The sequence below is a fragment of the Oncorhynchus mykiss genome, chromosome 17 (genome assembly GCF_013265735.2).
Source record: "Oncorhynchus mykiss isolate Arlee chromosome 17, USDA_OmykA_1.1, whole genome shotgun sequence".
Classification (NCBI taxonomy): domain Eukaryota; kingdom Metazoa; phylum Chordata; class Actinopteri; order Salmoniformes; family Salmonidae; genus Oncorhynchus; species Oncorhynchus mykiss.
Window position 1 is genome coordinate 12,315,692 of NC_048581.1, and position 12,234 is coordinate 12,327,925.

Below are 12,234 nucleotides of genomic sequence, written 5' to 3' on the forward strand. Positions count from 1 at the left end.
TTGTTGACGTTGTTCTGCCTTTTGAATTGAAGTTATTGTATTTATAAACTGTTTACTACTTAGTCATTCACCAGCTGGTTATATACACCATGATGTTCTTCTTATGGTCGAGATATCAACAGTACTCAGCATATTCATCCATTCATTCATACAGGCGTATTGTATGATTCTGGTAATACCAGCATACTAGTTCTTTCAAAACATGAGCGATGAATGTTCCCTCATAACTGTGTTTCCTGTTTAACTCCTTGTTCCAGATGTGACAGCTCCCACCACAACACCAAAACCAGTCACAACAACAACCACAACAACAACCACCACAACAACAACAACCACGACAACACAAACCCCTGTAAAGGTCAACACGACAACACAAACCCCTGTAAAGGTCACGAAGACAACAAATGCACCTGTAAAAGACACCACAACAACACAAACACCTGTTAAGATCACCATGACAACACAAACACCTATTAAGATCACCATGACAACACAAACACCTATTAAGATCACCACGACAACACAAACATCCATAAATATCACCACTACGACAAAATCACCAGTAGATGTTGTCACCTCGACAAAAACACCAGTAGACAACAATCGCACCACAACAACAACACAGTCACAGGTTGCCACGACTACGCCAAAAGCAATGTGTGGTGCCTGCAGAGAGGGGGAGACCTGCGTGAGCACCGATGGGGTCACTTGGCGGTGTGAGAGGCCAGGTGAGTTCTCAGAAAACACCTGCTTGAGCACCTATGGGGTCACTTGGCGGTGTGAGAGGCCAGGTGAGTTCTCAGAAAACACCTGCTTGAGGACCTATGGGGTCACTTGGCGGTGTGAGAGGCCAGGTGAGTTCTCAGAAAACACCTGCTTGAGGACCTATGGGGTCACTTGGCGGTGTGAGAGGCCAGGTGAGTTCTCAGAAAACACCTGCTTGAGGACCTATGTACTCTCTTAGAAAAACAGGTGCTCTCTAGAACCTAAATGGGTTCTTCGGCTGTCCCCAGAGGAGAACCCTTTGAAGAACCCTTTTTTGGTTCCAGGTAGAACCCTATTGGGTTCCAAGTTGAACCCCTTCCCTAGAGGGTTCGACCTGGAAACAAAAAGGGTTATCCTATGGAAATAGCCGAAGAACCATTTTGAAATAACTTTTTCTAAGAGTGCATGTGAGAATTTGTAATTCCTTCTTTTCAATTGGGGTTCTTGCATAACACTCTTTCTTTCTTTTCTCATTCCTCTGTCTCTCTCTTCCTCTCTTACAGATCAGCCTGTTTCTCATCCCTCTGTCTCTCTCTTCCTCTCTTATAGATCAGCCTGTTTCTCATCCCTCTGTCTCTCTCCTCCTCTCTTACAGATCAGCCTGTTTCTCATCCCTCTGTCTCTCCTCCTCTCTTACAGATCAGCCTGTTTCTCATCCCTCTGTCTCTCTCCTCCTCTCTTACAGATCAGCCTGTTTCTCATCCCTCTGTCTCTCTCTTCCTCTCTTACAGATCAGTCTGTTTCTCATCCCTCTGTCTCTGTCTTCCTCTCTTACAGATCAGCCTGTTTCTCATCCCTCTGTCTCTCTCTTCCTCTCTTACAGATCAGCCTGTTTCCCATCCCTCTTGTCTCTCTCTTCCTCTCTTACAGATCAGCCTGTTTCCCATCCCTCTTGTCTCTCTCTTCCTCTCTTACAGATCAGCCTGTTTCTCATCCCTCTTGTCTCTCTCTTCCTCTCTTACAGATCAGCCTGTTTCTCATCCCTCTTGTCTCTCTCTTCCTCTCTTACAGATCAGCCTGTTTCTCATCCCTCTGTCTCTCTCTTCCTCTCTTACAGATCAGCCTGTTTCTCATCCCTCTGTCTCTCTCTTCCTCTCTTACAGATCAGCCTGTTTCTCATCCCTCTGTCTCTCTCTTCCTCTCTTACAGATCAGCCTGTTTTGCTGCACCCAGAGGTAGTGTGTGGGCGGAGCCTGGTACAGGTGGGTCTCAACAGGACTAACCTGGAGGCCGCTGGTCTGGACGCCACCACCGCTAACCTGGCCGACCCCCGGTGTGCCGCTGACGAAGAGCGTGGCGGCATGGTATGGTACCAGGTGGAGCGCAAGGAGGGCGCCTGCGGAAACACTCTGGTGGTGAGAACAGACCCGTTCACCCCGTTCCTCCCCAAAATGTTCAACAGAGAACACTTGCTGGGAGACATGTTGCCATCAACAGAAAATGATGAACAGATGAACTGAAATACAATAGTCCCAGAATTATATTATTGTGAGAACTGGTGAGAGGTCCTCTCCTGGCTTCTAATCTTCTTCCCTTTTCCCCCTTTCACCAGACAAACGGAACTGACGCCATCTTTTCCAACAGTTTATTCATCTACCACGTTCACAACGTGTCCTTCAGCCGACCCGTGAGCGTGCCTTTCTCCTGTGCCTACCCTCTGGAATCAGAGACCAGCCTGGATGTGGCCATCAAACCCTACCTGTCGTAAGTGGAGACGTGACGTTACAGTAAACACTGTAAAACATGGACAATGTAACACAACAGGGGCGCATCTTTTTTTATCATTGGAATGTGATACAATACGAGGCAGCGGTGGACTTTAGGACCATGCGGACGCCTCCGAGCCGTTTGGAGTGTTTTTACGACTGGATTTAAAAACGATAATAATCATGCCCCTCCCACTTCTAAATCCAAACCCTGTAACACAATGTAATATAATGTAGCACAATGTAACACAATGCAGGCGAACACATGTCGGACTGTCAGTATTCTGTTAATGCAGGCGAACACATGTCGGACTGTCAGTATCCTGTTAATGCAGGCGAACACATGTCGGACTGTCAGTATTCTGTTAATGCAGGCGAACACATGTCGGACTGTCAGTATCCTGTTAATGCAGGCGAACACATGTCGGACTGTCAGTATCCTGTTAATGCAGGCTAACACATGTCGGACTGTCAGTATTCTGTTAATGCAGGCGAACACATGTCGGACTGTCAGTATCCTGTTAATGCAGGCGAACACGTCGGACTGTCAGTATTCTGTTAATGCAGGCTAACACATGTCGGACTGTCAGTATCCTGTTAATGCAGGCTAACACATGTCGGACTGTCAGTATTCTGTTAATGCAGGCGAACACATGTCGGACTGTCAGTATTCTGTTAATGCAGGCGAACACATGTCGGACTGTCAGTATCCTGTTAATGCAGGCTAACACATGTCGGACTGTCAGTATTCTGTTAATGCAGGCGAACACATGTCGGACTGTCAGTATTCTGTTAATGCAGGCGAACACATGTCGGACTGTCAGTATCCTGTTAATGCAGGCGAACACATGTCGGACTGTCAGTATTCTGTTAATGCAGGCTAACACATGTCGGACTGTCAGTATCCTGTTAATGCAGGCGAACACATGTCGGACTGTCAGTATTCTGTTAATGCAGGCGAACACATGTCGGACTGTCAGTATTCTGTTAATGCAGGCGAACACATGTCGGACTGTCAGTATTCTGTTAATGCAGGCTAACACATGTCGGACTGTCAGTATCCTGTTAATGCAGGCTAACACATGTCGGACTGTCAGTATCCTGTTAATGCAGGCGAACACATGTCGGACTGTCAGTATCCTGTTAATGCAGGCTAACACATGTCGGACTGTCAGTATCCTGTTAATGCAGGCTAACACATGTCGGACTGTCAGTATCCTGTTAATGCAGGCGAACACATGTCGGACTGTCAGTATTCTGTTAATGCAGGCTAACACATGTCGGACTGTCAGTATCCTGTTAATGCAGGCGAACACATGTCGGACTGTCAGTATTCTGTTAATGCAGGCTAACACATGTCGGACTGTCAGTATCCTGTTAATGCAGGCGAACACATGTCGGACTGTCAGTATTCTGTTAATGCAGGCTAACACATGTCGGACTGTCAGTATTCTGTTAATGCAGGCTAACACATGTCGGACTGTCAGTATTCTGTTAATGCAGGCTAACACATGTCGGACTGTCAGTATCCTGTTAATGCAGGCTAACACATGTCGGACTGTCAGTATCCTGTTAATGCAGGCGAACACATGTCGGACTGTCAGTATCCTGTTAATGCAGGCTAACACATGTCGGACTGTCAGTATTCTGTTAATGCAGGCGAACACATGTCGGACTGTCAGTATCCTGTTAATGCAGGCGAACACATGTCGGACTGTCAGTATCCTGTTAATGCAGGCGAACACATGTCGGACTGTCAGTATTCTGTTAATGCAGGCGAACACATGTCGGACTGTCAGTATTCTGTTAATGCAGGCGAACACATGTCGGACTGTCAGTATCCTGTTAATGCAGGCGAACACATGTCGGACTGTCAGTATCCTGTTAATGCAGGCGAACACATGTCGGACTGTCAGTATTCTGTTAATGCAGGCGAACACATGTCGGACTGTCAGTATCCTGTTAATGCAGGCGAACACATGTCGGACTGTCAGTATCCTGTTAATGCAGGCGAACACATGTCGGACTGTCAGTATTCTGTTAATGCAGGCGAACACATGTCGGACTGTCAGTATTCTGTTAATGCAGGCGAACACATGTCGGACTGTCAGTATTCTGTTAATGCAGGCGAACACATGTCGGACTGTCAGTATTCTGTTAATGCAGGCGAACACATGTCGGACTGTCAGTATCCTGTTAATGCAGGCGAACACATGTCGGACTGTCAGTATTCTGTTAATGCAGGCGAACACATGTCGGACTGTCAGTATTCTGTTAATGCAGGCGAACACATGTCGGACTGTCAGTATTCTGTTAATGCAGGCGAACACATGTCGGACTGTCAGTATTCTGTTAATGCAGGCTAACACATGTCGGACTGTCAGTATTCTGTTAATGCAGGCGAACACATGTCGGACTGTCAGTATTCTGTTAATGCAGGCGAACACATGTCGGACTGTCAGTATCCTGTTAATGCAGGCTAACACATGTCGGACTGTCAGTATTCTGTTAATGCAGGCGAACACATGTCGGACTGTCAGTATTCTGTTAATGCAGGCGAACACATGTCGGACTGTCAGTATCCTGTTAATGCAGGCGAACACATGTCGGACTGTCAGTATCCTGTTAATGCAGGCTAACACATGTCGGACTGTCAGTATCCTGTTAATGCAGGCGAACACATGTCGGACTGTCAGTATCCTGTTAATGCAGGCGAACACATGTCGGACTGTCAGTATTCTGTTAATGCAGGCGAACACATGTCGGACTGTCAGTATCCTGTTAATGCAGGCGAACACATGTCGGACTGTCAGTATCCTGTTAATGCAGGCGAACACATGTCGGACTGTCAGTATCCTGTTAATGCAGGCGAACACATGTCGGACTGTCAGTATTCTGTTAATGCAGGCGAACACATGTCGGACTGTCAGTATCCTGTTAATGCAGGCGAACACATGTCGGACTGTCAGTATTCTGTTAATGCAGGCGAACACATGTCGGACTGTCAGTATCCTGTTAATGCAGGCGAACACATGTCGGACTGTCAGTATTCTGTTAATGCAGGCGAACACATGTCGGACTGTCAGTATTCTGTTAATGCAGGCTAACACATGTCGGACTGTCAGTATCCTGTTAATGCAGGCGAACACATGTCGGACTGTCAGTATTCTGTTAATGCAGGCGAACACATGTCGGACTGTCAGTATTCTGTTAATGCAGGCGAACACATGTCGGACTGTCAGTATCCTGTTAATGCAGGCGAACACATGTCGGACTGTCAGTATTCTGTTAATGCAGGCGAACACATGTCGGACTGTCAGTATTCTGTTAATGCAGGCTAACACATGTCGGACTGTCAGTATCCTGTTAATGCAGGCGAACACATGTCGGACTGTCAGTATTCTGTTAATGCAGGCTAACACATGTCGGACTGTCAGTATTCTGTTAATGCAGGCTAACACATGTCGGACTGTCAGTATTCTGTTAATGCAGGCTAACACATGTCGGACTGTCAGTATCCTGTTAATGCAGGCTAACACATGTCGGACTGTCAGTATCCTGTTAATGCAGGCTAACACATGTCGGACTGTCAGTATTCTGTTAATGCAGGCGAACACATGTCGGACTGTCAGTATTCTGTTAATGCAGGCTAACACATGTCGGACTGTCAGTATCCTGTTAATGCAGGCGAACACATGTCGGACTGTCAGTATCCTGTTAATGCAGGCTAACACATGTCGGACTGTCAGTATCCTGTTAATGCAGGCGAACACATGTCGGACTGTCAGTATCCTGTTAATGCAGGCGAACACATGTCGGACTGTCAGTATTCTGTTAATGCAGGCGAACACATGTCGGACTGTCAGTATTCTGTTAATGCAGGCGAACACATGTCGGACTGTCAGTATTCTGTTAATGCAGGCGAACACATGTCGGACTGTCAGTATTCTGTTAATGCAGGCGAACACATGTCGGACTGTCAGTATCCTGTTAATGCAGGCTAACACATGTCGGACTGTCAGTATTCTGTTAATGCAGGCGAACACATGTCGGACTGTCAGTATTCTGTTAATGCAGGCTAACACATGTCGGACTGTCAGTATTCTGTTAATGCAGGCGAACACATGTCGGACTGTCAGTATTCTGTTAATGCAGGCGAACACATGTCGGACTGTCAGTATTCTGTTAATGCAGGCTAACACATGTCGGACTGTCAGTATCCTGTTAATGCAGGCGAACACATGTCGGACTGTCAGTATTCTGTTAATGCAGGCTAACACATGTCGGACTGTCAGTATTCTGTTAATGCAGGCTAACACATGTCGGACTGTCAGTATTCTGTTAATGCAGGCTAACACATGTCGGACTGTCAGTATCCTGTTAATGCAGGCTAACATATGTCGGACTGTCAGTATCCTGTTAATGCAGGCTAACACATGTCGGACTGTCAGTATTCTGTTAATGCAGGCGAACACATGTCGGACTGTCAGTATTCTGTTAATGCAGGCGAACACATGTCGGACTGTCAGTATCCTGTTAATGCAGGCTAACACATGTCGGACTGTCAGTATCCTGTTAATGCAGGCGAACACATGTCGGACTGTCAGTATCCTGTTAATGCAGGCGAACACATGTCGGACTGTCAGTATTCTGTTAATGCAGGCGAACACATGTCGGACTGTCAGTATCCTGTTAATGCAGGCGAACACATGTCGGACTGTCAGTATTCTGTTAATGCAGGCTAACACATGTCGGACTGTCAGTATCCTGTTAATGCAGGCGAACACATGTCGGACTGTCAGTATCCTGTTAATGCAGGCGAACACATGTCGGACTGTCAGTATTCTGTTAATGCAGGCGAACACATGTCGGACTGTCAGTATTCTGTTAATGCAGGCGAACACATGTCGGACTGTCAGTATCCTGTTAATGCAGGCGAACACATGTCGGACTGTCAGTATCCTGTTAATGCAGGCGAACACATGTCGGACTGTCAGTATCCTGTTAATGCAGGCGAACACATGTCGGACTGTCAGTATTCTGTTAATGCAGGCGAACACATGTCGGACTGTCAGTATTCTGTTAATGCAGGCGAACACATGTCGGACTGTCAGTATTCTGTTAATGCAGGCTAACACATGTCGGACTGTCAGTATCCTGTTAATGCAGGCGAACACATGTCGGACTGTCAGTATTCTGTTAATGCAGGCGAACACATGTCGGACTGTCAGTATCCTGTTAATGCAGGCGAACACATGTCGGACTGTCAGTATTCTGTTAATGCAGGCGAACACATGTCGGACTGTCAGTATCCTGTTAATGCAGGCGAACACATGTCGGACTGTCAGTATTCTGTTAATGCAGGCGAACACATGTCGGACTGTCAGTATCCTGTTAATGCAGGCGAACACATGTCGGACTGTCAGTATCCTGTTAATGCAGGCGAACACATGTCGGACTGTCAGTATCCTGTTAATGCAGGCGAACACATGTCGGACTGTCAGTATTCTGTTAATGCAGGCGAACACATGTCGGACTGTCAGTATCCTGTTAATGCAGGCGAACACATGTCGGACTGTCAGTATTCTGTTAATGCAGGCGAACACATGTCGGACTGTCAGTATCCTGTTAATGCAGGCTAACACATGTCGGACTGTCAGTATTCTGTTAATGCAGGCGAACACATGTCGGACTGTCAGTATCCTGTTAATGCAGGCGAACACATGTCGGACTGTCAGTATCCTGTTAATGCAGGCGAACACATGTCGGACTGTCAGTATTCTGTTAATGCAGGCTAACACATGTCGGACTGTCAGTATTCTGTTAATGCAGGCGAACACATGTCGGACTGTCAGTATCCTGTTAATGCAGGCTAACACATGTCGGACTGTCAGTATCCTGTTAATGCAGGCGAACACATGTCGGACTGTCAGTATTCTGTTAATGCAGGCGAACACATGTCGGACTGTCAGTATTCTGTTAATGCAGGCGAACACATGTCGGACTGTCAGTATTCTGTTAATGCAGGCGAACACATGTCGGACTGTCAGTATCCTGTTAATGCAGGCGAACACATGTCGGACTGTCAGTATTCTGTTAATGCAGGCGAACACATGTCGGACTGTCAGTATCATGTTAATGCAGGCGAACACATGTCGGACTGTCAGTATCCTGTTAATGCAGGCGAACACATGTCGGACTGTCAGTATCCTGTTAATGCAGGCTAACACATGTCGGACTGTCAGTATTCTGTTAATGCAGGCGAACACATGTCGGACTGTCAGTATTCTGTTAATGCAGGCGAACACATGTCGGACTGTCAGTATTCTGTTAATGCAGGCGAACACGTCGGACTGTCAGTATCCTGTTAATGCAGGCGAACACGTCGGACTGTCAGTATCCTGTTAATGCGTAGACAGTTTATACTCCAAACCTGTGGTTCTTGATGATCCTTTAGGTAACTAGTTAAGAGTTTATCTCCTCCTCTGTCCACTCATCACACTACTGGTTGTTCTGGTTGTTCCACCAAGATATGTAGTTGAAACTGGCTGTGTAATAGTGCTAAAACTATAATAATAATCATTTCTTATCTTGCCTATCTAAAGTGACTTTTGGTGTCTTGAAAAGTGCTTCAACAATAATGTGCATTTATTATTTTTATTAGAACTAATTTAATTATAATTCATTATAAATAATAATAATATTAACTAATAATATTAACGATTCATTTTACTGAGCCTGTAAAGTTAAAAATTGTAAAATTTCTCACCCAAGGCACTTTGTTTGTCCTTCACCATCTCTGACTGCATCTCTTAACTGATGGGCTCTGACTCCTAAACTTGAAATATTGAATACCATAGTCAGGTTTCTACACCAGATGTTAATGGTTATCTGGAGGAGGAATGTTTGTGGTGGAGGCAGTTAAGCTTGGAATGTATTGAGTAAAGGAAAGGCAATCACATGGTTGCAGGAACTGATAAGGATGGAGAGATGTGGGTTAGTGAGGAATGGAGGTCAGGTCATGTTAAGGGAGAAGGAACAGTTTATTGCCTGCATCACTTAACTTCCTGCCCAGCAATAAACATGTCATGTTTAGAGGGAAGGAGGATGCTCCACCCACTTTGGGGTCTATATATATACTACCACTAGTGGAAACATGTCTTTGTCATGCTGCTGTATGACCCAGTGGTGAATAAACTTGGTTTCAGCTTTACTAAACATCCGTGAGTTTTCTACTCTGTTTATTTGGAATCTAACAAAACCAAACCTCCCATTGGCCCATTTGACAGGCTGAAAGGTTCCAGAGTCGGTAAGGGCTCCAGAGTGGGCTCCAACATGACTCTGTACCACAGCGACGACTTCACAAAGGCTTACCCAGCGGGCGGAGTCACCTTGCCGGTGGGTTCCGTGCTGCACGTGGGCGTGTCCGTAGAGGAGTCCGAGACGGAGCGTTTCGTGGTTGTTCTGGAGGACTGCTATGCCACGCAATCCCCCGACCCTAAAGACATCATGCGATACTACATCATTCAGAACAAGTATGTGTGCAGGTGTCTTGGTTTATACTCAGGGAACATATGGAGGAGGTTTTCCCAGACACAGATTTAGTCTGGTTCTGGACTAACAACACTTTACATGTAGCTTCTCCATTGAGAATGCTTTTTACTCCAGGATCAGGATTATTCTTTCTGGGAAACGAACCCTAATGTTTGTGTATTTTTTGTTGCGTTATCTAACCTAAACCCATGATCCTCCCTGTTTCCTAGATGTCCGACTGAATTCCGTCAGGTGAGGGTGGAGGAGAGCGGCTCGTCTCTCAGGGCTCGCTTCTCTGTTCTGCTGTTCCTGTACCAGGGGGACTACCGGGACGTCTTCCTGCACTGCAGACTCAGCCTGTGTGACCAGAGGAGCTCCTCCTGCACTCCAGTGAGTCCTGCATCTTTCCCGCTGACTCATCCACTCTGTCTCTGGTCTCTCTCTGGTCTCAATCAGTCTGTGGTCTCTCACGGGTCTTACTCAGTTTGTGGTCTCTCTCTGGTCTCACTCAGTCTGTGGTCTCTCTCTGGTCTCACTCAGTTTGTGGTCTCTCTCTGGTCTCACACAGTTTGTGTGTGGTGGTTTCTGACTCTCCTGAGTCTCTCTGTCTCAGTATCTGGTCTCTCTGACTCCGTCCCGTCTCTCTGTCTCAGTGTCTGGTCTCTCTGACTCCTCGTCTCTCTGTCTCAGTGTCTGGTCTCTCTGACTCCTTCTCGTCTCTCTGTCTCAGTATCTGGTCTCTCTGACTCCTCGTCTCTCTGTCTCAGTGTCTGATCTCTCTGACTCTCTCTGGCCTCTCGGTCTCAGTGTCTGGTCTCTCTGACTCCTTCCCGTCTCTCTGTCTCAGTGTCTGGTCTCTCTGTCTCAGTGTTTGGTCTCTCTGACTCGCTCTGGTCTCTCTGTCTCAGTATCTGATCTCTATGACTCCTTCTCGTCTCTCTGTCTCAGTATCTGGTCTCTCTGACTCCTCGTCTCTCTGTCTCAGTGTCTGATCTCTCTGACTCTCTCTGGCCTCTCGGTCTCAGTGTCTGGTCTCTCTGACTCCTTCCCGTCTCTCTGTCTCAGTGTCTGGTCTCTCTGTCTCAGTGTTTGGTCTCTCTGACTCGCTCTGGTCTCTCTGTCTCAGTATCTGATCTCTCTGACTCCCTCTCGTCTCTCTCCTCAGATGTGCACCAAAAGGAAATACCGCTCTGTCACCCCCTCTGTCCCCCTCGAACCCCTCACCATCGGACCAATCACCTGTGAGTACGACCTCTTATCAATCAAAACCAATAATAGATGTCAATCAAACAAATGATGTTGATGTCAGTGATGGACACTCAGGTAACTAAGTAACTAAATAACAGTGTATTTGTTTTTGACTTTCAGGGTCCCAAAATGAAGATTGAACTTGTCATGCTTCCTGTATCCTAAACAATGAATCCAGTTATCTAAATGATTAATGTAAAGTTCATAAATCTATCTCACCTATACATCATTTATGTCCTAAACCAAGCCCTTTCTTATTTAATATCTTACATACATCCAGTTATAAATAATGATATTTTAAGGATATTTTTATATTTCTCGTATTTCTAGAATGATTAGTAAGATATTTCTATTCGAACCAACACAATTGAATTGTTGAACCTTTAACTAAGGCTTGAGGCCAGAAAGTGTATGTGCTGGTCACTAATGTGTGTAACGTTAAAATAAATGGACATCTAGTTGTGATTATATCAACACAAACATCTCCCTTTCTGGTTTAAGCTGCAGCTATAAAATCATTTCATCCTATTGCTCTAAAATGCTTTGTATGTGCAGTCATTTAATAGTGTTAATAAAATATAAATGATGAATATATGTATACATGTATTAATGTGTGAATAATGTACTGGGCATGTAGTGTACTATTGCTATAGCTTAGTTCTTTCTCTTTGGGATCAGTCAAGACAATGATGAACCAGTAGGTGTCAGTATTACCCCAGAAACACTGGTAGAAGTCTGCATCATCACGACACAACAACAGCAGACTTACAAATACTTTTTTATTAATTCAATAATTAACGGGCAAGTCCACCAATTTTCGACCTCATTTTCATTATCTCCAGAACAAATAAGTTATTTGGACATCTTGTAATCAAACTCAGCTCCACGTCGTCCCGCTGCGTCATCCATTATTCCGATGGTAATATACAGAACGTCTGCGTTAATCCCTTACATAATTTCCCCCCGCATATAGCATACACAT

At 45.7% G+C, this 12,234-nt stretch overlaps 1 protein-coding gene across 1 annotated transcript; it reads left to right on the plus strand.

Moving 5' to 3' along the window:
• Positions 1 to 370: 370 nt before the first annotated feature.
• On the plus strand, positions 371 to 11,818 carry LOC110539020 (uromodulin). The gene is made up of 7 exons (XM_036948987.1): positions 371 to 728; positions 1,915 to 2,120; positions 2,318 to 2,469; positions 9,761 to 10,006; positions 10,235 to 10,394; positions 11,170 to 11,245; positions 11,373 to 11,818. The coding sequence occupies exons 1-7, from the start codon at positions 455 to 457 to the stop codon at positions 11,390 to 11,392; spliced, it is 1,134 nt and encodes a 377-aa protein (XP_036804882.1). The 5' UTR covers positions 371 to 454; the 3' UTR covers positions 11,393 to 11,818.
• Positions 11,819 to 12,234: the final 416 nt, after the last annotated feature.

Bases quoted from the DNA above. Each gene is read 5' to 3' on its own strand.
- LOC110539020 (XM_036948987.1), top strand. From the start codon at position 455: ATGACAACACAAACACCTATTAAGATCACCATGACAACACAAACACCT. The intron at 2,121-2,317 runs GTGAGAACAGAC...CCCTTTCACCAG, and splicing joins CCTGCGGAAACACTCTGGTG to ACAAACGGAACTGACGCCAT. The intron at 11,246-11,372 runs GTGAGTACGACC...TTTGACTTTCAG, and splicing joins CACCATCGGACCAATCACCT to GGTCCCAAAATGAAGATTGA.